At 41.9% G+C, this 26,221-nt stretch overlaps 1 protein-coding gene across 1 annotated transcript in view; it reads left to right on the top strand.

The window, feature by feature from the left end:
- HTRA1 (HtrA serine peptidase 1) overlaps positions 1-26,221 on the top strand; it is a 45,851-nt gene that overhangs the window by 6,898 nt on the left and 12,732 nt on the right. Inside the window, exons 2-3 of the mRNA XM_045025682.1 lie at positions 18,994-19,093; positions 19,489-19,693. Coding sequence (XP_044881617.1) covers positions 18,994-19,093; positions 19,489-19,693 — 305 coding nt within the window. The remainder of the gene's footprint in view (positions 1-18,993; positions 19,094-19,488; positions 19,694-26,221) is intronic.

Below are 26,221 nucleotides of genomic sequence, written 5' to 3'. Positions count from 1 at the left end.
GTTTCTCCTCAAGAAATCAAACATTCAAATACATTTTATTTAACTGTAGGGCTATGTGCGTGTGAGTGTTGTGTTCTCTACAGAGAATGCAAAAGTGGAAATTTGAGTCATAGGTGAGAGGATGCAGAAGGCCAAGTAAGGAAGCACAAGAAAGCGTTCCAGACTTATCGCCTCTCTTCCCCGGGCCTTCAGTTACAAATGTTGTGAACTCTAGGGAAGAGGCAGTTCACTTCAGGGTCTCTTTCAAGTACTGGGACCCTGCCTAAGGATGCAGGGTCATTCTGTGCAACTTGTCCTGGAAGCCAGATGAACTTGGGAGAGTGAGAGTTGAGAACTTCTTGAAGACAGAAGGAATTAGGAGCCAGGACCTGCAGGGAGAAGTCCTAGGAACAGCTAAGTGAAATTACCATTACATGAAACCCAAGGAAGGGGGTAACTTTGAATCAGATGAGATGTACCAACTGAGCAAACTTACGTGCAGGGTGCTGCATTACACATATACACAGGCTATTTGATTTTTTTCATATACAAGCACCTCCTCATCTCGACCCCTCCCAAAATGCAGCTACAGAATTTTAATTTGTGAATTGCATGTCATTTTCATCCCAGTATATTGCAAACTACTTTAACAAAGCAGAAGAAATTCTCCATCTTTGGAAAAAGCATGAGAAATATCAGCCTAGAGGGTTCAGAAACTATCAAAACAAAGTATCAGTATACTTCTACCCCGATATAACGCGGTCCTCGGGAGCCAAAAAAATCTTACTGCATTATAGGTGAAACCGCGTTATATCAGGGTAGCAGTGGGGTAGCTATGGCAGGGCTCTGACAATGATTTAAAGGGCCTGGGGCTTCCTGCATGGCCAGAGCTCCGAGCCCTTTAAAGTGCTTCCATAGCCCCAGGGTAGTGGCGGCAGGGCTCCAGCAGTGATTTAAAGAGCCCTGGGCTCCGGCCGCTGCGGGGAGCCCTGAGCCCTTTAAATCTCTGCCCGAGCCCCACTGCCTGATATAATGCAGTAAAACAGCCCCGCCCCCCCGAGCGCTGCTTTACCGTGTTATATCCGAAGTCATGTTATATCAGGTCATGTTATATCAGGGTAGAGATGTACTTGGTATCTAGATACTGCAGTGAGGAGGGCATTAGAAATACCTAAGGCAGATCACCTTGAGTTACTAGGAAATAAACTTTCTGTTGCTCCTTCTTCCACAAAGATGTGTTTCAGTGGCTCTAACTTCTTCTTGTCCTGGCCTTGTCCTGTAGGTCAAAGGGAAGAAAATCCTAGACCTTTGCAAATAACTTCCTAAATATAATTTTTTTTTGCTGTTGTTTCTCCCATTATACAGTTACGGGCATTCGTAGGGACAAGGCACAAGGCTGACAGCATCTCACAAAATTTTGTATCCTTGCTTGACATTCTTATAAGGGTACAGCATAAAGTTTGGACAAATTAGGATAATTTTTAACATTTGCATCTAGGAGGAAGGATAGAAACTTTCTTGTGAATGTTGTATAATATTAACCCTTTTCTAACAGCCCTTGTTCTGGGACGTTAGGACTCCGCCTTCTATTCTGTGTAGATTCTTATACTGCCCTCATCACTGTAGGAAAAGAGTGCCTTTCAATAGTGCATTACACAGTGTGACTAACAGTGTCACATGTGGTTCCTCCATTCTCTCATTCCGTCCCCAGGGGGAGGATTGTGTGTGCAGTGCAAGGTTATGTTTTGGTAGGGTTTTGTTTTGTGTCATTTAAAAATTTATATGCTGCCCTATGTTTTTATTGGAGAAGGCAGATTGAAGACTCGTGCCTTACACTGAGAGCAGAAGGTAGTGAGGTTTGGGGTGTTCCTTAGATTTTCTGGGAGTTTGTCTCAGACCAGACCCTGAGAAAGCTCTGTGTCCTGCACAGCCCAGCTTTATGGGTTACTGAATTTTATAACCTCCAGTCAGCACATCTTCCTTTCATAGTTTCAGAAATGGAAGAAGTTTATTCATCGCTAAATCTGACTAACTTGATATTTTGAAATGCACTATATAGACATACATCTTGTCCAAATAACACACTATAATTATCTGGCAGAATGATTTAAATGGAAGGTCAGTAACCATTTGTCATTAATTCTGAGTACTTTGAAAACAACAGAGAAATGAGAACTATGTAGCAAATGATGGGAAAGAACAGTAAATGGAACTACTTAAATTCTTTAGCTTATAGGACTGAAGTGGCTGAATGGTTTTGGCAGTGGAAAGCATTGCAGAAATGAATAGTCGGAGCAGGAAGAGAAACTCAGCTGAGAAATCTGGGAAGGTCAAGAACTCAGCCAGATATTTATCAAGGGGAAAGCTGATATTGTTTGTTGTGAACTGAGCTTTCAGCTGTTTTCCTGAAGATAATAATAGATATGTCATGTTTAGCATTCTGGAGAGATTTTAAGAGAACTCTATAGGTTACTTAGTACACACTAAATCCACAAAAATGATCTGTTAGGCTGGGGGGTTTGAATACAATGTGTGCACAAAATAGAGCTTTACAGCCAAGAGAATAATTGACATAGCTTTCTTCTCCTCTCCTCCTCCCATTGTGGCTACATCTTACTCTATCTAGGTGGCCTGAATTTGATTTTTCTTCTCTCCCTCTTGACTGGGTCTTTCTTACCTCAGTAGGGAGTTGTTTTGTGTAGTGGAAATACACCAACAAAATATTTCCTGAAGAACAGAAGGCATTCGCAAACTCTGGCTATTGAAATGTCTCTGAAGCCAAGTATTCACACAGCTCCCTCTCTCCTCTTAATCTGAAGTGGATTGTCTGAAGTAGCTCACCTTTACCCCCCTTCCCATTCTAATCCTTCCTTCTTGGGAGTCAGCAGCAGTTTTGGAGTTACTGTAGGCTTTCCTTCAGGTCCTAATGAGCAAATGAAGCTTAGCTTTGGAGGGTTGGACTTAATCCTTTCATCCCCCTTGATTTGAAATTTAAGAGCACCTTACAGGAATATATAAAAACCAAGAGTAAGCAGCAAGAACTTGAAAAAGTGGAATTTGAATGTGGTGGGGCACGTTCATGGAAAATGTTGTGCTGTCCAAGAAATTGGAGACCTTGGAAAATAATTTTTGCAAATAAGAGCTTGTGTGTGCTTGGAGGGTAATATTGGAAATAGAAGCTGTGAATGGCATGCAAAATCTCTTTGAAATTTTGTTGAAATAAAGTTTGGGCCACTCTTTCCTCACCCCCTCTTCTCAAACTGATGGGGCCTCTGAGATCCCGGGCCTGCCTGGGTGGTAATACAAGTACACAAGGGGGTATTCAATTGGGTCCAGTCAGAAAGTGAATGCATTGCACTATTGTAGTGATTTGGCTTCAGAATGTGGGAAAAGAAAGGAGGGTTCTTTATGGGGTTGCAGGTGCATGTGTTTCCTGACTTTGCTCATGTGGCTTTAATTTAGGAGAAGAACTTTAACTTCTTTAAAAAATCTGACTTCCCTGTACTGGAGAAGCACTACAGTGAATTGCCTTGATTTACACCATCTGATCATATAATCTACAGATTAAAAAACCAAAAGAAATAGCACAGTTCATTACTGCTGCAGTTTTTGGAATCCATGAAGTGAGAAGATTTTTGTGCCCGATAGCTACAGTCTCTCAAACAGTGAAGATGAATTAGGCAGTGAGACATGCTAGGCTTTGCATTTCTGGATTATTCTAGCACACCTTGGCTGGTGGTAAAAGGCACAAGGCTGAAGGCAAACTGACACTCTTAAACTGCTTGGGTTGTGTAATGCCTTATGAATGCTCTGCCAAGGACGTGTTCTATTTCTGGGGGAAGTCCTTTATAAAGGAAAATTAATTGAATAAATACCTATAAATAAAAATACGCAGTGTTGTTGTAGCCACAGAGCTCTGGAGAAGAAGAGCGATGTGAAAGCTTGTGTCTCTCACCAACGAAGTTGGCCACTAAAAGATATTACTTCACCCACCTTGTCTCTAGAAATAAAATGAAATAGGAAAGTCAGAGCTCTGAATGTACACCTCAATCCTCTAAAACAGCCCAGGATCGCTTTTTGAATCTAAGGGCATCCCAGGATCTACCCTTCCCCGACCTGCTCACTCCATCCCCCTCTCCCTCACCGTCACTCTCACTTTCACTGGGATGTGGCAGGGGCTTGGGGTTCGGGAGAGGGTGCGGGATCTGGGCTAGGGCTGAGGGGTTTGCAGTGTGAGAGGGGGCTCTGAGCTGAGCCTGGGGCGGGGGTTGAGGGGTGCAAGCTCTAGGAGGGAGTTTGGGTGCAGGAGGTTGCTCCAGGCCGGGGCAGTGTTGGGGTGCAGGAGGGGGACAGGGTGCTGGCTCTGGGAGGGGGTCCGGGCTGGGGCAGTGTTGGGGTGCAAGAGGGGGGACAGGGTGCTGGCTCTGGGAGGGGGTCAGGGCTGGGGCAGTGTTGGGGTGCAGGGCGGGGACAGGGTGCTGGCTCTTGGAGGGGGGTCAGGGCTGGAGCTTGGAGTGCAGGAGGGGTTCGTGGTGCAGGAGGGGGTTCAGGGTGCTGGCTCTGGGAGGGGGCTCAAGGATGGGGGTTGGGGTGCAGCCTCCCCACCGGGCAGCACTTACCTCCGGCAGCTCCCAGTTGGTGGTGGGTACAGTGAAGCTAAGGCACGCTCCCTGCATACCCTGGACCCACGCCGCTCCCGGAAGGGGTCATCGTGCCCCTGTGGCCCTGGGGGGCGGCGCGAGGGGGCATGTGGCTCTCTCTGCAAGCACTGCCCCCGCAGCTCTCCCAGCCAATGGGAGCTGCGGGGGTGATGCTTGTAGGCAGGAGCAGTGCACAGAGGAAGACTCCTGCCCCCCATCCCTGGGGCTGGACTGGTCGCTTCTGGGAGTGGTGTGGGGCCAGGTTAGGCAGGGAGTCAGCCTTAGCGGCAGCCACACTGTGCCGATGGAGATTGCGATCGACTGGTTGGTGACCACTGCTCTAAAACATGCCCACCCATGCTTAACCTTACCACAAATAGTCCCACGAATGGGTATAGTAGTCCCATTAAGAAAAGTATTTGTACCCATTCATGGTCTATTTGTGGTAAGGTTAAACACATGTTTAGTATACTTTTTTTGGTCATTTTTCCTCATGAATAGACTGTTAAAAAAAAAAAAAAGAGACTGCCTATAATGTACTTAATTGGTCTCACTTTATTCACTTTATGCTGTATTTTCAAAATTCAGGTGTGATCTCTGAAAATATATTCTTTGTATTACCAGAGTTTGAAATCCAGTTCTATGGACTTGCATAACTTCTCCACAATGAGTTATTTATAAGGTTTTACCAGAAACACAGATACCACCAAGTTTAGGAATGGTTTACATGGTAGTTGGAATTAGTAAATACACTTTAATTTTTAAGGCATCCATGCTTAATGCCTTACTTACTTGGATATTTGTGTTTTTTTAAAGGAATGAATAAATCATTTTCCAGAGTAGAACATAAGTTTTTGAAATTTCTGCAAAATAGGTTTAGGCGTACAAGCTTTTCTGTACACCTTACTTCTTTCAATTTGATGTCTATCCCTGACCTTTTTATTGCAATAAATGCACCTATCACTTCATGATTTCCTGAGGTTTAGTAATTCGAGGTAGGTAAAAAAAGAGACTATTTCAGTTTGAAAATAACATGGGGGAAAGAGTATCAGAGGGGTAGCCGTGTTAGTCTGGATCTGTAAAAGCAGCAGAGAGTCTTTGGCACCTTATAGACTAACAGACGTTTGGGAGCATGAGCTTTCGTGGGTGAATACCCACTTCGTCGGATGCATGGGGGAAAGAATGAATGTGGGCCCTAAAGGAAGTAAAATAGCATAGACCTATGGATGAAAAGTGCTATATAAGAATAGAATAAAAATATATTGTGGTTGTTACACAATAGCTATAAAATCTTCAGCTAAGACTACGGTCCTATCTTCTTCTGTGATATCAAGCTTTTTAGCATAGTAATTTATATAAGCATCTTTAACTTCTGCCATTAGGGGAAGCGATTCAAAAGTTGAGTTTGTGTTTTTCCCCTGCTTTCTTGCCCTTGATAGCCAAATAGTCCTAGAAAATGAAAAAAAAATTAGTCTCCCCAAAATAGGGCCATCTGTTAAATATTAAAAGCAAAAGTCTCATGCCTTCAGAACGTGACCTTAAATTTTTTTAAAATAGTTAAAAGAAATGTTCCGGATAACACTTTTGTTGTTTACATTTGGAATAGGTAAACTTGCCATGTGATTGTTACCTAATGCCATTTAAATGGGCTTTGTATTCATTCTCTCTATGGGGAGTATGGAACTGGGAAGGAGAATAGGATGCTGACCCGAATTGGAAGCTTTAAATGCTGTAAACTGAGCAGGGTGGAAAAAGGAGAAGGCGGAATGATTGCTGACTCATCCATTGTGTTTTCAGAATTCTCCAGAAAAGAACGTAACACGTCTGCTTTGAATCCTGCTGGCTGAAGTGCTCATTGCCTCTGTCTGCAGAATCTATGGCAGATCCTTTTCCACATCTACCAAAAGTACATGTCTTAATGTTTCTATTTCAGGCAGGTTTTCCTCAGTGACGTTTCCCAGTTCAATATGCTTCACCCTTGTCCTGAATATCTTTCTTCTACCTCTTTAGCTTTTTCCTAGCTCTGGACCAGATGTTGCACCTGAACAGAACTTTCTGGGGGTACATAAGGCTGGGAGTGGGGCAACTGTTGGACAGTGAAGCTCCATTTCTATTGTTTTTTCCACTGTGGAAGTCCAGCTCTCCCCCTCACCACTTACATTTACAATGAGGGTCTTTCACTTCTGATTTATTTTTGTTGTTTGTCACTGTGCTCTTCAGTTTCTTTCCATTTAATCATCCCAACGTGTCTCCCTCATTGATTTGAAAATCAATTGGTTTGATGTGGATGTTTCCACTGATGTAACTTTTAGATTGTTTTGATGGCACACTAATGCTGCACAGTTTAAAGAAGAATTTCTGCAGGCTTTGAGCATTTATATAGCAGCTTCATCTGAGGTTCTCCAAGCATTAGTTAAGCCTGAGCATACTTCATTTTAAAGATGAATGACACTTCCATGATTGCACAGTGAGTCAGTAGCGTTGCTGAGAAGTCCTGAATCCCAGCCATAACCACGAGACACACTTCCTTCAGCAAAAAAATGTTCCATTTGATGTTTATCTAGCAATCCCGATGTTAATTTTCAGCAAGTCATAATAAGGATATTTCCCTGATTCATACACCACTAACGGTAGCTTTCATATTAGTGGTGGGAAGATCTCCTGCTTAAAATACATCATTAAAATCCTAGCCAAATAAGGACTAAACTATAATACTCAATAAGAAAGCCATAGGCACTTTATCCCCGGGTGGGCATTTATCACTTCTATTCAGTGATAAGGAGATACAGTATTTGCATGGGGTGTGTGTCAGTGGTCGGCCTGTGTCCACAGAGGTCTAGCTCATCCTCACTAAGAACCTAGAGTAATTCATGGAACTGAAATAACAAATTCTTCGAAGACTTCTGTGGTGGATTATTAATTTCTCTAAAGGTGTTTGCACATTTTGACTCCAATTTTATAAATAAGCAAGAGCATTGCCTATGTTACGTTGTTTACATCAGTGCTTCTCAAAGTCAGGCTGCCACTTGTTCAGGAAAACCCCTGGCGGTCCGGGCCGGTTTGTTTACCTGCTGCGTCTGCAGGTTTGGCTGATCGTGGCTCCCACTGGCCGCGGTTTGCTGCTCCAGGCCAATGGGGGCTGCGGAAAGGGCGGCCAGCACATCCCTCAGCCCGCACAGCTTCCTGCAGCCCCCATTGGCCTGGAGCAGCAAACCGCAGCCAATGGGAGCCGCGATCGGCTGAACCTGCAGATGCGGCAGGTAAACAAACCGGCCTGGACCGCCAGGGGCTTTCCCTGAACAAGTGGCGGCCTGACTTTGAGAAGCACTGGTTTGCATAACATGATTATTAGTAAATGTCCAGTACCTATGCTTGTTCCTTAATAATTTGTCTTCAAAGCACTACTTCTTTTTAGACCCCTTTGAGGTGGGTAAACTTTACTGTCCATGTTATAGTTTGGGGGACAGGAAGAACTGAAGTACAGAGTGGTAAAGTGAGCTATCCAGCACCTCAAAACAAGTCTGTGGTAGAATTCATGTTAGAACTTCCTGCCTGCCCAACCCTCAACTCATCCTTTCAGTCCATTCTGCCTCCAGTCAGAAGTTGTGGAAGCTATTTAGTTCTATAGCCTTTGGTATAGATTCCTGTGTTTGTTTAACCATGAAACAGTGAAACAGACTACAGTTAGACACCAGTGTTTTTTATCCACAAGGGAAGCAAGAGTTTTGAGGCTGACATTCATACGAGCATGATCAGGCCATGTGCCAGATTACCGAGAGCTAGCCAAAAAAGAATTGATCCTCATGTAAATATTATGAAGATGAGAATACAGTGCATGCACTCTGCTGAAGATTGTGTTGACACCAAACAAGAAGCTTTACTTTAAAACCTCCACTAATCCTGTAGAGTTTCTAGCTTCAGGAAATGTTTGAGTAAGTGAATACTAGATTTTGCTCAATTTATTATTCACTTGAATAAGACATGTGAAACATCTCCATGGTACTCTCTGTCATGCAAGTATATTCTTTGTTAGGGATATTATGTAGTGGGTATAGCTATTTCCTCCTAAGCAATTGTCGGTGAAATCTCTTTAGTTTGTCCTCTCTAGTTTGTTAGCACAATAATGCTGGCAGTATTGACAGACGACCATCTCAAAACCCCTTCTTGTGATCTTTGTTTATGCTGTTGGATAAGTGGGTTGTCTTTACAACATGTAAATTGCTGCTTCTTGTTTTCTTAATACTGTCCTTGCATTTTCCTTTATAGTGGATTACACAATTTATCCTTCAATAGTACGTGGAATATTATGGTTTACAGTTTGATGTAATTTTAAAGATAAAATGGAAGAGATGGGGAGAAAAATTTCAGCTTATCATTTTTCTTTACTTTCCAATGGAGCAGTAAGTACCTTTCACTGTGAGATAAATAAATATGCTGCACTTAAAGAAAAAAAATCAACCCTCCCCCAACCCAAACCACCACCAACAAAAACCTACAGTTACAGAGCTTTAAAATACAGCTGTCCTGGATGAATAGACATTTTAGACTGCAATGCATTGTTCAATGGAATTTTCCCCAGAGTTGGAAATCACCTGCAGGATGGATAACATTTTAAGGTTCTGTGGCCCCGAATAGAGCAATCATCCTTATTCAAACAAAGCATATAATTGTGTGCTCAGGTCCTATTGACTTCATTTATGCTGGAGTATTGTGACTTCAGTTGGGTTTAAGCTTGTACCTTAAATTAAGCATGTGTTTAACTACTTTGTTGAATTGGGGCCTGTAACCATAGTGTATATGTAATATTAAACAAGTAGCAGGTAAATGAAGTAATAGTCGATTGGCAGCAAGTCGATTTGCTTGTGCAAAATTGATACTGTTTGTAGCTTATCAGTAGATACTGTAGCAGGATGCTGTGGGTATAAGCTTTTATTCTTTATATGGTGCAAGGACCTCCTGGAAAGAATTTGGATAACTGTAGAGTTAACAAGGAAAAAAGATTAATCCTTGGATATGAGCCTTACTGTCTGAAGGGCTACCAGGCACCAGCCTGGTTTTAGCATACCACGGGATCTGCTGCTGAGCACACAGATCTGTGGTGTTAACAATGGTTCTGATGAATGAAGGAAAAACACTCTTGAAACCAGACCTTTTCATTGAGGATGCTACTGCTTCACAAAGAGTCCTAAACAAAATAAACAAAAACAAAAAATCCCAAACCTGTTATTTCATTGAAAGCACAAGAGTGTTGGTGGTAGAGGAAATCTTTTTCAAGTACAAAACTACACTTAGACACACACATTTCAAAGAGGATGCTTCAAACAATTAGCGTGTATATGCATGTACACTATCTTTTATTTTTCTTTTAATAAGAGTACTGATAATCAGAGCTGTCCAGAGAATGACACTTCTGTTTTGCAGCAGTTTGAGGTTTCAAAGTTTGTTTTGGTTCCATATTGAAACAAAACCTTTTCAAGGTTTTCACAAAAATGGAATTGTGTCTCATGTCTGTTTTCAGATCGAAACCTAAGCTTTTTGGTTTGGAAAGGTTTTTTGGGTACAGATCTCTGGTTTACCCTCCTGTTTGAAACAGCACCACTTCAAAGCACACTGCAGAACTTTCAGTACATGATGTACTGACCACATGGCCAGTTAGTGTTCTGTATAGTCACACCCCATTTTGCCACACACTAACTGACCTGATTCAGAGTGTTCTGTGACGAAAACTATGCCCTGAATCAGGCAGAGCAGGGCCTTGAACTCAGGATTTCTTACATCCCAGCCCAGTGCCCTAACCACCAGACTATAAAGTCTGAGAATCTTTCATTGTCTTTCCCTTTCTTGAGGTGTCCAGAGACTTGAATGAAATGAAATTGTTCACCCAAATGTTCCCATCCCCTCTATTGCTAGTGTTGATTGACTGCTCTGTTTCTTTTCTGAAGTCTCTGCTTAGAATCCATACTGGTCACTTGCTGTTCCAGCACTCTGTTACTCTGTGCTAGGACGTGCAAAGATCAGAGATGGGTTAAACCTTCAGTCTAAATCTGTCAAGCTTTTGAAGGTAAGTTGTGAATGTTTGTGGTCCATAGAGACCTTTACCCGGTAAAGTTTGTGGAGTTACTGTAAATGACAGTCACAGCTCCAAACCACTTACACTTTATGTAATGTGGGTGAAATAAACCAGTAAAAGGTTCAGAGGGAAGATGGGGTGGTAATAGGCTGTTTTAGCATATATTAGCTGTGGTGGTGTGCAACTCTTAGATATAGGAGGCTGATCAAGTCAGTACAAACTAAAATTTCATACAGACAATGACATGTTTATACTGATCTGTATTCTGAAATGTAAGTACAATATCTGTATTCCAATTGATTTATTTTAGAATTATATGGTAAAAATGAGAGAGCAATTTTTCAGTAATAATGTGCTCTGACGCTTTTTTGAATTTTTATGTTTTTTTGGTAAGCAAGTAAGGTGAAACTTGGGGGTACGCAAGACAAATCAAACTCCTGAAAGGGGTGCAGTAGTCTGGAATGGTTGAGAGAGTAGTCTGGAATGGTTGAAGTATACAGGTATACTTCATGTAAAGTATGCGCGAGTGCATTGCCCTCTAACGAAAATGGACAGCTAATAAGAGATTTTCTTTATGCTCAGGTGCAGAGAGCCATGATGTTTTCCAATTATTCTTTGGAAATTAGTTGCCTCAGGAAATTTTCATGTTGTAATCTATTAGTGTTTCAGTCAATCAGTCATCATCTACCAATTAATCATCACTAACTTGATGATCATCCTTGTAACTTCATTAATAAATCACCCCTAGCCATCCCCATGGGCACTAGGCATTGTATAATAGTTCAATACAAGAATTACAAAACCCAATAAACACAGTGTGTTATAAATAGAGATGGGGCTTAATCTGCAAAGAAACAAACTTCCCCAAGTTCCGAAATATTCAATGCCAGAGTTTTGGTCAGGCTCATCTCTCAGTGTAAGGCTTTGTCTACGCTGCCAATTGAACGATAAAACTTTTGTCATTCACAGGTGCTTAAAGCAAGACAAAAGTTTTTCTTCAGCAAGCAGCAGTGTAAACGGCTTGTTGGCGGGCTGGGATGGTTAGTTTACCTGCAGCGTCCGCAGGTTCAGCCGATTGCAGCTCCCACTGGCTGTGGTTCACCGTTCCAGGCCAATGGGGGCTGTGGGAAGTGGTGGCCAGCACATCCCTCGGCCCGTGCCACTTCCCGCAGCCCCCATTGGCCTGGAACGGCAAATTGTGACCAGTGGGAGCTGCAATCAGCCGAAACTTCAGGTAAACTAACCAGTGGATTTCCCTGATGGGCCACCTACCAAAGGTTGCCAATCCCTGCACTAGACTTAAAGATGAGTCGTTATTTAAAACCAATTTAATCAAACAAAAGGATTCTTCTGATCCCAAAGGACCAGCCACATATCCAGATCAATATACAACTCAGATCTTACCCAATAATCATGCTGTTGCCAGTTCTTTAGTATCTAATATCTAAACATTTATTTATAAAAAGAAAGAAAGGTGAGAGTTAAAATTGGTTAAAGGAATCAAATAAATACAATATTTACTCCTGGGGGAATTCTGCACCACTGTATGTGCGCAGAGTTAATGTCCCCCACAGATTTCTTTGCTTCCCTGCAGAAAAATGACTTTCTGACAGGGAAACAAAGAGAAGCTGCAAGAGCAGTCATACACCACTCTCTAGCAGCGCATATACATAGATTCAGGCAGCCGGCAGAGAGGTAAATCACCACGGGATTGGGGACATCTGAGCCAGGATCAGCTGCTAGTCCTGGCTGGGCTGGAAGCAGGAGAGGATGGGACTTTTTCTTCCTCTGCAAGGAGTGGCTGGGGCTGTGTCAGACCCACCCCCAGAAACCTCCCTCAGCTGCAAGAAGCTCAGCATCCTCACCTGCTTCCTGCCCCCATCACTCCTCAGCTGCGGAGGGGAGGGGTCATTGTATGAGGAGCTGCGCCTCCATCCTTCCAACCCCTTTGCATCTGGACCTCCCATAAACAGACACCTCTGTCAAGCCTCACGCAGTACAGACAGAACTCCCCTAGCCCTCCATACCCGAACCTTACCCCACTGAACCTCAACCCCTGCATCTGGAGCCCCCCTGAACCCAGACCCCCTGCCTCTGGACCCGCACCCCAGACCACCCCCTACTGAGCTCCCTGCACTGAAGCCCCCACCCTGATGAACTCCCCCTGCAGCACCCTGAGCTCCCACATCCAGACACCCATGCCACTGACCCCCAACTAGCTGCACCCAGCCCCCCACCCCACCAAGCCTCACTCCTCAGCACCCAGACTTGCTGCTGAGACCCCCAGACCCCTCTGCTGAGACCCAACCACCGTCACCTGGAAGCTCCTGCAGAGTCCCATTGCCCCTGCACCTGGTGCCCTCCCAACAAGCCTCTGCACATCCAGATTCCTCCACACCTAGATCCCCCACTGAGCTGCCTGCACCCAGATTGTCCTACACAGAACCGTCTCACCCCCACACCTGGATCCCCCCACACTGAGCCCCTTCACGCTTGGATCCTGCCAGGTTGAGCCTGCCTGCTCCACGCCTAGTGCAGAGGATTGTTCCTTGGGCAGGCCCAGGCCTTGTGCTGTGTCAGGATCAGGTCAGTCCATGTCCCGGCTCCAGGGTGATCTCCCACCTTCATGCAGCCAGTGTTCTGTGCTCCCCACTGCCATGCCAGAGCCTCTGCATTTATTTATTGACAAATAAAACTTGCAGAATATTGTGCAATTTTTAATTAAATTAATAATTTTAATTAATAAATTTTAATTTTTTTGGCGCAGAATGTCCGGTGTAAATAATTGCAAAGTTCTTGAATCAGGCTTGTAGCAGTGACAGAATAAACTGCTGGGTGGTTAAGTCTCTGGTTGCTTTGGAAGGTCCTCAATCCTTTGGTTAGAATGCTCCCATTAGTATAAGTTCATAGTCCAGAGGTTTGGGTGGGAAATAGGCCAAATGGAGATGTTTCTAGGGCCTTTTATAGCTTCTGCCAATTGAAAGGAAACCCATTGTTCTTACTGTGAAAAATTACAACAAGGAAGAGATGGTGTTTGGAGTCACATGACCGTGCATACTTAGTCATAGTAGAGGCCATCACAGGAAAGTTCATTAAGGGTAGATAGGCATCTCCCCATATCCATTGTGAGTTAAGTGTTCCTTGAGGAGGCATTTAACTTGAATAGTCCCTTCAAGTTGTGCAGGCTAAATACCCTGTGGGCGTTACCACAGGAGCGAACGTATTTGAAATACAAGTATAGACCCAATGCTTATAACTTCAAATACAAAAATGATACATGCATACAAATAGCATAATCATATTCAGCAAATCATAACCTTTCCATAGACACCTTACTTGAGATACTTTGTACAAGATTTGTTGCAATTATATAGCACTAGAAGGTACAATGATGATCTACGTGGTCATATTTTAATCATATAATGTCACAGTAGGAACATAAAAAATAGAGATGGTGAAGACTTGTTGGATCATACAGTAACTCCTGCAAATATGTGATATGCTCACCAAAATACCATTAGCATTAGATATATGAAGGGGAGAATATACCCCTTTAATGGTCCACTTTTTCTGATATATTTGTAATTTTTCTTTCAGTGTAAGCAAAAATAGCTCAATTGTCTCTCTTCTAATATTACTGTTACTTTCACTGTTCTAACTGTTTTTCTAACTGGGTACAGTCCCAGTGAAAGATTTCATTGGTGAATGCTGGTTGATTCTTGTTTACGTATTTCAAAAAACCCAGATATGTCTTACATTCCATTTTAAACTATTGTTGCAAAACCATATTATACAACACAAGAATCTCTTAATACATAAGAAGGGAAAAGGAGGGGTCTGAGTTATTTAGGTCACCATGCCATGACTCAGTCTTTATTACCTAATGTTTTCAGACACAATATGAATTTAATTTTGGCCTTTCATTTATGTATGCAGTTTGACTGGAGACTGCACAATTGTCCAAATTTTAGACCATGACAGTCTTAGCTCTAAAATTCTTTGCAATTGTAGATTCAAATGTAAAGTCAAGACGACTCATCAGATTTTTAATATCCTTACCATGTATGCATTTGTTATAATGAAAAAAGATTGAAAACAATTCAGTAATGCTACGTATTGTCTGTCTGTGCAGTTCCCATCACTAACAATGGCAGTTTTAAATATGTCTCAGTGACAGGATATATAGCCCTAAGTGCCTACAACATTGTTATTAATATCCAGTTATTTTATAAGTGGTGTACAAAAAGAAAACTGATTTAAGTGGCAGTGTCCCATGGCTTTTTTTTTTTTTTAAGCCAAACAAAATACTCATCCACGCGGACAATCTGTCAAGCTTCTGTTTAGTTTGAATGAATACTTCCAAACTATCATTCTTATTCACCCAGTTTCCAAAATAACTTGGTAATGCAACTGGTCAGCAGAGCTTTACAGATGATGGTGCTGTGGTTCAGTGGGCAACGAATTTATCCAATAAGCAATACATAACTCATTTTGATAAGACATTAGTCAGCCATCCTTTATGCCCTGTTCTGAAGCCTAAACTGAAGTTCAAGAGCCTGCTGCACTTTGAGGAAGAGATTAGGTGGTGATAACTCTGGTATCCTAGCCAACATTCTCTTTGTAATACAGATTCTTATGTCCAAACTGAGAATTGTCACTATAGTTCAGTACGTAATTACTGTTGTTTGCAAATGTCCAGTGAACAAATTGCTATATAAAGCACTTTGGAGGCTTCAAATATTATGGTGATGTGGAGAAGCGAGGCACATATGAGAAATTAAGGATGAGGGATGCAGCGCAGACTAGCTGGTATAGCGTCTTGTCTGTACAAGCCTGCCTGGAATCTTGGGTGCCTATTCGTGTTGCTAATCTGTGCCAGAGTCCAATGCTGCTGCATCTTCACTGCTATTTTAGCCATGTTAATTAGATTAAAGCTAGCACGGGTGTTCCCACCTGAGCTGCCATCACACCTCTGGTTGCAATATAAGACATAACCTAAAACTCACCAGGCTTCCTGGGCTTTCCTTCCTTGAGCCTGAGACTCCCCCTTGAACTGACTCCTTCTAGGTTTTATTTTTTTCTCTGCAATGCTTCACTCTCTTGCCTTACAAATCATCTACTTTTTGTTCTTCTGAATTGTAACTAATGAGACCCCTCCAAGTATGGTGCTGGGGTGAGTCGTCATAATAGTCCTGCATCTCTCAGCAGGGTCCTAGAGTCTGATATGCTATCACAGATACCTATAGTATTATAAAACCACATTTTAGTCTCATCTATTTGACAGATCAGAGGATTACAACATGAAGGGTGGGGGAGGAATAGCTTAGTGGTTTGAGCATTAGCCTGCTAAACCTAGGGTTGTGAGTTCAATCCTTGAGGGGGCCACGTAGGGATCTGGGGCAAAAATCAGTACTCAGTCCTGCTAGTGAAAGCAGGGGGCTGGACTCAATGACCTTTCAAGGTCCCTTCCAGTTCTAGGAGATATATATATATATATATAAAATAAAGGAAATTGACTGGAAACTTACATATTTTAAAAAGAACAGGAGTACTTGTGGTACCTTAGAGACTAACAAATGTATTTTAGCATACGGTTCTGTGGGCTACAGCCCACTTCTTCAGATGTAGCCCACGAAAGCTTATGCTCAAATAAATGTGTTAGGCTCTAAGGTGCCACAAGTACTCCCGTTATTTTTGCGAATACAGACTAACACGGCTGCTACTCTGAAATCTTACATATTTATAAATTTATGTGCGTAAAAAAAAGTTTGAAATTAACATGCTTAATTCTAGTAGGGCAAAAATCTCTCACATATGGACAAAACCCAAATAATTAAGCTTTGTGTGATTCCTGTAAGAAGAAGGGGATCCCTGTCATGCAGGCAAAGCCTAAGGCATTTCAGTAGTCCCACCACAGTCACTACTCCAGACCGTGACACATATTTCTGACCTTTAAACAGTTTTGGGGAAATTGGTCAGAACAACCAAAAAATTGTTTATGGAACCTTGCACTACATTTACAGGAAACGCTCTTTTTTTTTTTTTAGTGCAGAAATATTATTGATGACTTATGGAAAACAGACATGGTAAAAATACTTTAAACACTTACAGTAAAGACAAAGAGGAAGGGGAAATACTACATTATAGGATTATAAGAGTCCGAGTCCCTTACTTTTTCTGTTTAACAATTTCTTTTTTGTGCCTTTATAATGCAAGATCAGTGTATGAGATCAAAACAGTCACATTGATGAAAACAAAGCAATTGTATTTGCCTGTAGGCACATGCAGAGAACACGTGTTGTTGTTCCCAACAGTCCCGTACCAAGAAACAAGGCTTTGTCCTATAACTGTAGCAAGATGTGATTAAGAGACTGAGGTTAAAACAAAAGGAATGAGGAGTACTTGTGGCACCTTAGAGACTAACACATTTATTTGAGCATAAGCTTTCGTGGGCTACAGCCCACTTCATAGAATGCATGCAGTGGGAAATACAGTAGGAACACACACACACACACACACACACACACACACACACACACACACACCATGATAAAATGGGTGTTGCCATCATGTCCTCTATGTATTGGTAAGTCCTGTGAGTTACTTTCACCCCTGCCTCTAGCACCTGATCTTATAAGTGTGCTTTGACCATGCTTATCCCACACAAAGGACAGCCAGCAGGAGTAGGTGTGATGGTGCTGCGCACTGCTCCCCAAATTCCCAGTGCTTATGGCACTCTCCTGAGAGGTGGGAGACCTGGATTCAGATGTGTCCTCTGCCTGATTCAGAGCAGAGATTTGAACCCAGCTCTCACACCTAAAAGGAGAGTGCTGTAAACACCGGGTGATAGGGTATTCTGGGATGGGTCTTTCTGACTCTCCTGTTGAAGCCATTCTACTTTGTATGAAATACTTTAGTCCAGTGGACCCCAACCTTTTCGTCTGGTGGGCGCAAGACGCAGGACTGTGGCGGTGGTGGAGCACCTGCCACAATGCCGCTGAATTTCTGCGGCGTTTTGGCGGCGACGCCTCTCGATGACGTCTCTTGTCGGCGGCAAGTGGCGTCATCGAGAGGCGTCGCCGCTGAAACGCCACAGAAATTCGGTGGCGTTTCGGCAGATGCTCCACTGCCAGCCACGGGCGCATTTAGATGCCCCCGCGGGCACCGCGTTGGGGACCCCTGCTTTAGTCAATGGTCCAGAGAGAAAGTGATAATGACTCTAGCCTGGTGGTTAGGGCACTTACCTGTGGTTAGGGCACTTACCTAGGATGTGTGAGACCCAAGTTCATGTCCTGTTCCAATGACTAATTATTAAAAATAGAGTCACTTCAGCACGAGCGATTGAGAGATTTCCTTACCAGAAAATCCCATACCTCAGTGACTGGGGTACCCTTCTGCAATGTGGGAGACCTGAGTTGAAATCCTTTCTCCACATAAGGCAGATGGTGGAATTGGGTGTCTTAACATCCCAGGTGAGTGCCCTGTACTAAAAGTTACAAGGAGGGGGCACCACCCCAGCCACTTCCTCTGGCCATTTTGTGAATCTAGCACTTTAAAAATACCAGATAGAAAATGTTTCAAATCGAATGACATGTTTCATTCAACCCAACATGGATTTTTCGATTCACTGGAGGGTATTTTTGTGATTTTAAGATTCATTTCAACTCAAACCATTTATTTTTATTTTTTTTTAATTTTTGGAACTGTCAGTGAACCAAAAAGTCAGTTATACTCCCAGCTCTACAGGCAGTGCGGTTACAGCTGAGTCCTGTATGAAGGGGTCCGGAGAGTAGAGGCTAAATTAGGTCATCTCAAATCTGAGTTGTTATTATTTGTATTACAGCAGCCTCAACTGAGATTGGGCTCTGTTGTGCTGAATAGAACAGAGAAGGGTGAGAGGGGAAATGGAGGCATATAAATATGAACTGATTTGCCTACAGAGACCCAGAAGGTCAGTGGCAGAAGGGGGACTAGAACCCAAGTCTTCTGACTTCCAGCCTAGTACTCTGTCCTGCGGTTCTCTCCCCCTCTAGCGCAACTACCTTGGATATAGAAAGAGATTCCATAATCCATTCAGAATTTTCCATAGACCCCTTTGCCCTATGAACCAGCTACGTTGCCAGTAAAACTTTTTTCCAGAAGTTAAGGGAATGGTTTAGGGCGGGGATCAGACTCAAAACTTCAGGGCTCTATGGTTCCTCTTAAAAAGAAATCTCTACCTAGTGTTTTTTAATGCAAGTGTTTTGCAACGATTCTTCGTCTGCCATTTGAAGAATAACATGTGTTTTCTGTGTCCATTTTCAGGCCAGGAAGATCCTAACAGCCTACGGCACAAATACAACTTTATTGCAGATGTGGTGGAGAAGATAGCCCCTGCTGTGGTTCATATTGAATTGTTTCGCAAGTAAATAAGATACCCAGTTTTGATTTATATTTCTGTAGCTCACAAGGATTAAACTTGCCAGAATCAGTTAATATACGCATATATGGATATAAAATAATGGCACTGTTTTCAAGATAATATTTATTCAAGACAATAAATATGCGTCACACTTAAGTAACATAGTATGTTCACTTTTTAAAAATTTTGGCACAAATTTTTGACGTCAGTAGACTAATGCATGTCCAATTAAATGTTAAAGGATATACTTAATAAATGAAACTAAATTTTCTAAAATGTTTTTAAAAGTGCCAAATACTTGTTGGCAGTCTAGGAACGAAAACAATCACAAATGATTTGTCATCTCTGAACAACCTGAATTTTCTTCAATCTTAAATGTTTATTTCCCTATTTTCTAGGCTTCCTTTTACAAAGAGGGAGGTTCCTGTTGCTAGTGGTTCAGGCTTCATTGTCTCAGAAGATGGACTAATAGTAACAAATGCCCATGTAGTCACCAATAAACATAGGGTAAAAGTGGAGCTGAAGAATGGTGCAACATACGAAGCCAAAATTAAAGATGTTGATGAAAAAGCAGATATTGCACTAATTAAAATAGATACTCAGGTGAGTCAAGGCATTGTACATTTCTCTTGCTAAACTCTATTTTTTCTAAAAGCTATTGTTAATTGTAATGTTTACAGAAAATATAGCTTAATGGCATGGACCGTAATGTATCTGTGTGATCTGACAAGTTGAATAGATTTTTAAAAGCTATGTCGCAATGAATATTGGTAGTTACATTTTTCTATACAAAAAATCTGTACATTATAAAAGCAAGGATATTTGAAGCATCCATCCGAAAAAGAAAAGTATAGTTTACTAAATGGTTAACATATACCCAGGCTAGTGTAATCATTAGAGCCATGAGAGGAAGTTTTGTCTTATGGCTGGTTCAGGGGTATAGCAGTACACACCTCTTGTAGATATTGTGAAATTGTCAATTAGCATTTATAAAACATGTTGACATCCTCAGATGGAACGTGCTATATTAACACCAAATGTTAAAATGGACAATATTTGTACTTGGTACCATGTTCTATAAAATTTTGCTTTAAAAAATACCCAGATCAAAAGCATTCTTTGAGAAGAATACTGAGTCACTCTTCCATTGAATGTGGACTTGTGAATAAAGCAAAGGCATAATTATAAACACTATTCCTCTTATCTGCAAAAATGGTACATTTTGTTTGAACTTAATTATATAATTTAAATGTTGCTGGATTCAGATTGCTTGAGATGCTTATCATACTGTTTAATTATTTGGGCTTCCTATTTAAATGAACTTCATACATCCAGTGTAAGAAATATTAACATAAATACAGCAGGCAAGTAGGCATCATCTGAAACACTCAGATGTGTAGCTCCTCCAGTGTGTTTAGTTTTAATCTATTCCCCAGCAAGGTCAGAGGATTTCAGTCCAGAGTTCATTACAAAATCAGATATCGGTCAACTCAGAACTCTTGTCTAATTCATCCTATGAAAGGATACAACATACTTTTCCTACCTATAACATTTAAAGGTTCCTTTTGCTCTTACCAGCAGCATGCCTGCAAAATCTTTACTGTATCCCAAACATTCTTTCCTGTGTCTTTCTGACTCTCAGTGGAACAAATGACTATGTAATACAAATACTTTGTTTCACTCCATCCTTGGCAGGTACGGTTTGGATTGACCTTCATTTGCGTATCTACCAACTTACTCTGAGAAGTCTTAAATTCTTCTTTGTACATTCATGGGTTAAGATAAGCAAATGCAAACCTGTTCTTTGAAAATAGTGACAAGGCAATGGGAAGGAGCCAAGGGGATACCATGGGTGAGAACAGACATTGTCCAGTCGAGTGGGATGTGAGGAAGAGAAGATAGCAGGAAAGGCAGGACATAGGCTATAAAATGGTGGGAAAGGTGGCAGGGTAGGAGTAAGAAGGAAAAGAGGATGAGGTAGGTGAAAGCACAATGTGGAAGAGGAAGAAGAAAGGAAAGAGAAGACAACAGAGAGGAGTGGCAGGGTGTGAGGTGAGGACAGACTAAGTTTTCTACATCAGGATCTTTCCGCTGATACTACCACCCACACAGAGTAAATACGACTCCTGGATTTCATTAGCACTTGCACGGAGTGAGATTAGAGCAGTTTAAGAAAAGGAAAATGCTCAGCTCTGCAGAGCCACACACAGTAAAACGTTGCAAGGACTTGCTCTGCGGAACAGTTTGGAGGTAGTCCATGGAGAACTAACTGGCTGGCTGTTCTTATTTCCAGCTGCTTCTACAACTCCCTAGGGTGGGAGGCTGCCTAGGAAGGAAGAGCCTAGAGGCTGTAGAAGCAGCTGGAAACAAGAAGAGTGGGAGGCAGTCTCACTGCTACATAAGAACATGAGTTTATGGTCCCTTGGAGTAGATAAATAAGGGAATGGCAGATGAGCATATATGCTAGCTAAGTGCCCGGGTTTCTTTGGGGTTTATACATTGTTTTTGGAAAGAGAAAAAAGATATGCATTATGTACAGTATGCTCCTAAAACATAAAGCACGATCATTCTCTTTATATACAGCGGAAGTTAACGTGTTTGCATATCCTGACAGTTAGCCGTGTTTTTTATTACACCTTAGTTACAATTCATAGCTAGTAGATTATTTCATCAGTTTCATTTTTTTTAAAAAAAGTTTGCACAATATCCCCAAACAGTTCATTTCGGTTCATTTTTTGCAGCTTTCTCCAGCAAATAATTGTTGATCAGCTGGTAATTTTCAATTTGCCATTCCAAGTTCATGGTATGTTACACTGTCCAATGAGGGAACAGAGACAATACCATGTGACTTATGTAATTCATCAGTACGTTGTGCGTTTTGAATTTTATATTTGATTATAATATAAGGCACGTGGTATTGTCTGTTTGGTGGTTAGATGACTTGTGTAGCTAACAGCATGCAGCACAGATAGTAACACTGACAATTTGCGATCTAATGTACATATTCTATTTTATAGGCTGGTTAGGGCAGGAACTGACTGCGCTATGAGTTGTACAAACACATAGTAGAAGTGGGAACTCAATCCCGAATGAGGCCTCTGGGTGCTACTATTTGTAGTCCAAATAATAGTACATCTGTATTTGGTGAATATCAAGCTAAAATTTCATTCTTCATGAGTGTTCGTGCTAAGAAACATGAATGATCATGGAATATGAAAATGAAAAGGTCACAAACGCAGTCAATTCAAAATTTACTTTGTCTGAATATTCACTAAACACTTCCATTTCTGTACACAACTCTAGTGTTTATGTATCTATTTGCATTTAAATGTCACACAACCGTAAAAGCAGTTTAAAAACCTCAGTTACTTAGTCTAATGTATTCAGATTTTAACTTATTTCTTGATTAAAAATTTTGCTGTAATGATCTTTTCAAATCCTGATGTGACATGAAAACACCCATCCAACAATTTAATTTCTAAGCAGAAGGTAACATTCCTACCTTTAGATAAATCATTTGAAGACAACATCAAAGATGAAGAATAAATTGTGTTCTGCCCTATCATGTTAAGGCAGGCTCAGAAAGGCACGAAAATGTGTCTGTGGCAGAAACAGATAGATCTGAAGTATGAGTCCAGGTTACCAGTTGGTATTCCCAAAATAGTTAAGTTCTTGCAGCAGTGTGCATGCTATTTTCCTTTAAACGATGCACTTCTGACTGAAGACAGACTGCTTGAAGTAATGTGGCTTTTCTGAGTGGAATAGGAAATTAAATAGGATTTTAAGCTGTAGGCACCAGTAGAATGCAACTGGTTTCCACTGACTGACCCATTTTTCTACTGAAAAGAACTTGAAGTCAATGAGAAACAGAAATCTCTTTGGGGGTTTTCTTTTTCTGGCCGTTACTTTTTTTTCTAGACCATAGCATAATTAACCTTGCATTAATAAGAATGTTCATGGTCAAATACAGTTAAATTACTAAAGCATTAAAGATAGGAACTTAAATCAGAGCCAACCCCAGAAAAGCCCCCAAGAATACTGTATATACTCCTTCATAAGCCAAATATTTTTGGTAAAAAAGTGATGCATCAAAGAGCGGGGGTCGGCTTATAAACGGGTCTACACCAAAACTTGATGATTTAAAACTCTATGGAATCATTTAATTGAATATCTAATACATTGTCATTTTGTTTACTTTGAGCATCTGCAGGCATGGAGCCCTTCAGCTCCCTGTGGCTGTGGTTCTCTGTTCCCAACCAATGGGAGCTGTGGGAAGTGGCGCATTGCAGCCCCTGGGAGCTGAGGGGCTCCATGCTTGCAGACGCTCCAAGTAAGTAAACAAAGCATCCCGACCGCCAGTGGCTTACCCTGACGGGCTGGGAGCCAAAGTTTTCCAACCCCTGAAATATAGGGTCAGCTTATGAAAGGGTCATACAGTTCTTGCTATTTTTACCTATCCGTTTTGGGGAGTCGGCTTATAAACAAACGGGCTAATGAGCAAGTATATATGGTATGTAATATTTGGGAAAATAATTCCAAACACATGATACTCAATGGACCAGAGAGATCTGGAAAGCAGTAGTGCTGAAAAAGGTCTAAGAGTGGTAGCAGCCAGCTTACTGGATATGCACAGGCAGAAATCCTGTCTCAGACTGGAGAAGCAATAATGTATTTTCTGTGGCACTGGTGAGACTGCAGCTCGAATGCAACATCTCAAAATTGTTGCCAAATTGGAGGGCTTTCAGAGATCAGCAACAAAATGATTTATGAGCTAGACGGCTGACTTATGGGGAGCATTTTCTGACAAATATTTACGGTTCGGTTACATGATTGCATATAGCTGCCTTCAAATATTTGGAAGTTGTAAATGCCAAGGAAGGAGAAGCTTTTAGGGTGGTCTAATGGGTAGTAACCAGGACTAGCATAGCACAGGAAAAGTAAGGTGGTATAACAAGTAGAGTTTCCTAATGACAGGGTTGGTTAGATTGTCTTCCCAGCAAAACCAAACTGGGCAAAGCACTTGGGATTGTCGGCCTAATCCTGTGCTCAGTCAATGCGGGCATGAAGGCCAAAAGCAGTGGAAGCAAAATCACTTTTGCTGCTCCGTGTCAAAACTGAGGCGAGCTCCTGAAGACTGCGTGCCCTAGAAGTGAACTCTGTGGTAGGTTTCTCAGCTCACTACACAAGGGAGCAATGTGGGTGGGCCGTGGGTGTACACTCTGGGAGCCAACCCCCCCCCCCACGTAGGAGCTCAACAGTGGGCCACTTACGCCATCCTCTGTAATTGCAGTTATGACATGGCTACATGGGATCAGTGTTCTCGTTCCTCAGAACCACCCCAGTCATTTGGGCTTTGCTTCATTGGCAAGATGTGGCCCATAAACTAGGGAGCAATGCTGCACTGGCAGCAGGAAATGGGTAGATTACATTAAAGGTTTTACATCTGTATTTTCTCTCATAAACTTCCCTCAAACCTACTCATTATGGCACTTTAAAGTAAATAAGAACTTTTGCCCTAATTTCTTTCTCTCCTTTTTGCTTGCCTTTCAATCCAATTTCACTTTCCTTGGAGCACCACAGTTTGTGTCAGTGGGCAGAGGGGATTTGGCTTTCTCTGTGTGCACAAGGAGGAAGCAGTGTGTGGAGGAAGCAGAAAAGCAAACTTTTTTTCTGTTATAAATATTTTAATAGCCAGCATCTTTGAAAACAAACTAATTAAGCTTCAGATGTAAGCGACTTTTAAAAACACATGTGGAATCAATGCTTATTTTACTTTGGAATACATAACTGAATACTATAAAGCTTCCTTGCAGGAGTCTACCACTAGAAAACCCTCATGGTAGTTCCAGGAGATCTTAAATGACACACACAAATGAAAGATGTCGTGGGGGAGGAACAAAGGCAATCCATGAAGTGCTTTCAGGTGGCAGTGCTGGTGATTTATTGGTTTTAGGTTGCGATAATACCCACCACGTGCTAGGCTTTATCAAACAGAGGAAGACCGTTTTCCTGCAATATTTGTATGAGAATCCAGGAGTATGTTCATGGGGGATGGATCTGAGGACCTGTCTTTTGTCAGTTCCTTTGTCAGTAGAAATTAGGGTGGTGGGTTTTTTTTCATATGAATGCAGAGTGAAAAATTTGTATGAAAATAGTAGTCCATGCTACATGGTTCTTTCTTTCTAAGACCCACTGTTTGCTAAAATAGCAAAGCAAGATGCTTCCAATTACATGTTCAAAAAAAGAACATAAAGTATGTTAAGCTGTCTCTTATGAGAGACCAATAAGTAATTCCAATGGACTGTATGTTTCACAGTTCTTGTAACCAGCGGTGGCTCCAGGCACCAGCGCTCCAAGCGCATGCCTGGGGCGGCAAGCCGCGGGGGGCACCCTGCCGGTCCCCGCGAGGGCGGCAGTCAGGCAGCCTTTGGCGGCTTGCCTGCGGGAAGTCTGCCAGTCCTGCAGATTCGGCGGCAATTTGGCGGCGGGTACGCCGAAGCCACAGGACCAGTGGACATCCTGCAGGCATGCCACCAAATCCGCGGGACCGGGGACCTCCCACAGGCCAGCCACCGAAGGCAGCCTGTTTGCCGTGCTTGGGGCGGCAAAAAAGCTAGAGCCGCCCCTGCTTGTAACACCTTTCTTTGAAAGGAAACAAGTGAAAGACAAGTACAATTTTTTTCAAATCAGAGTGTTTCTCTTCCCCGCCTACCCCCCCCCATATTTAATTTCTGCCTTATCAAGTTCCCCCTTGCCTTACTACTTTCCATCTTTCCTCTCTTCCTTTTTCTCCTTCCCAATCTTAAGACTTGAACTTTCCTTTTCGCCTTTTTCTTGTTTCACTATCAACATAATCATTTGTTTGGATGCTGAGCCTGCAGTTACCCTAGCACAGAGGATTAGTATACTGGATACAGTTATGCTCCTGTTTCAGTATTAATTCTATTATATGTTTTAGGGTTAACGTTTATATTTTGTTAGATGACATAAATCCCAATGACATCATGAAATATTTTTGTTCTTTGTGCAAGCTCATCAGATTTTATCTGATGGAAATTTTTTAAAATATGTGAAAATGCTACACGCTGTGAAACTATCCAAAATTGGAAGTATTTTGTTTCTTTGGCATTT

Source organism: Mauremys mutica, chromosome 7 (assembly GCF_020497125.1).
Source record: "Mauremys mutica isolate MM-2020 ecotype Southern chromosome 7, ASM2049712v1, whole genome shotgun sequence".
Lineage (NCBI taxonomy): Eukaryota > Metazoa > Chordata > Testudines > Geoemydidae > Mauremys > Mauremys mutica.
This window is presented reverse-complemented; position numbering and strand designations above follow the sequence as displayed.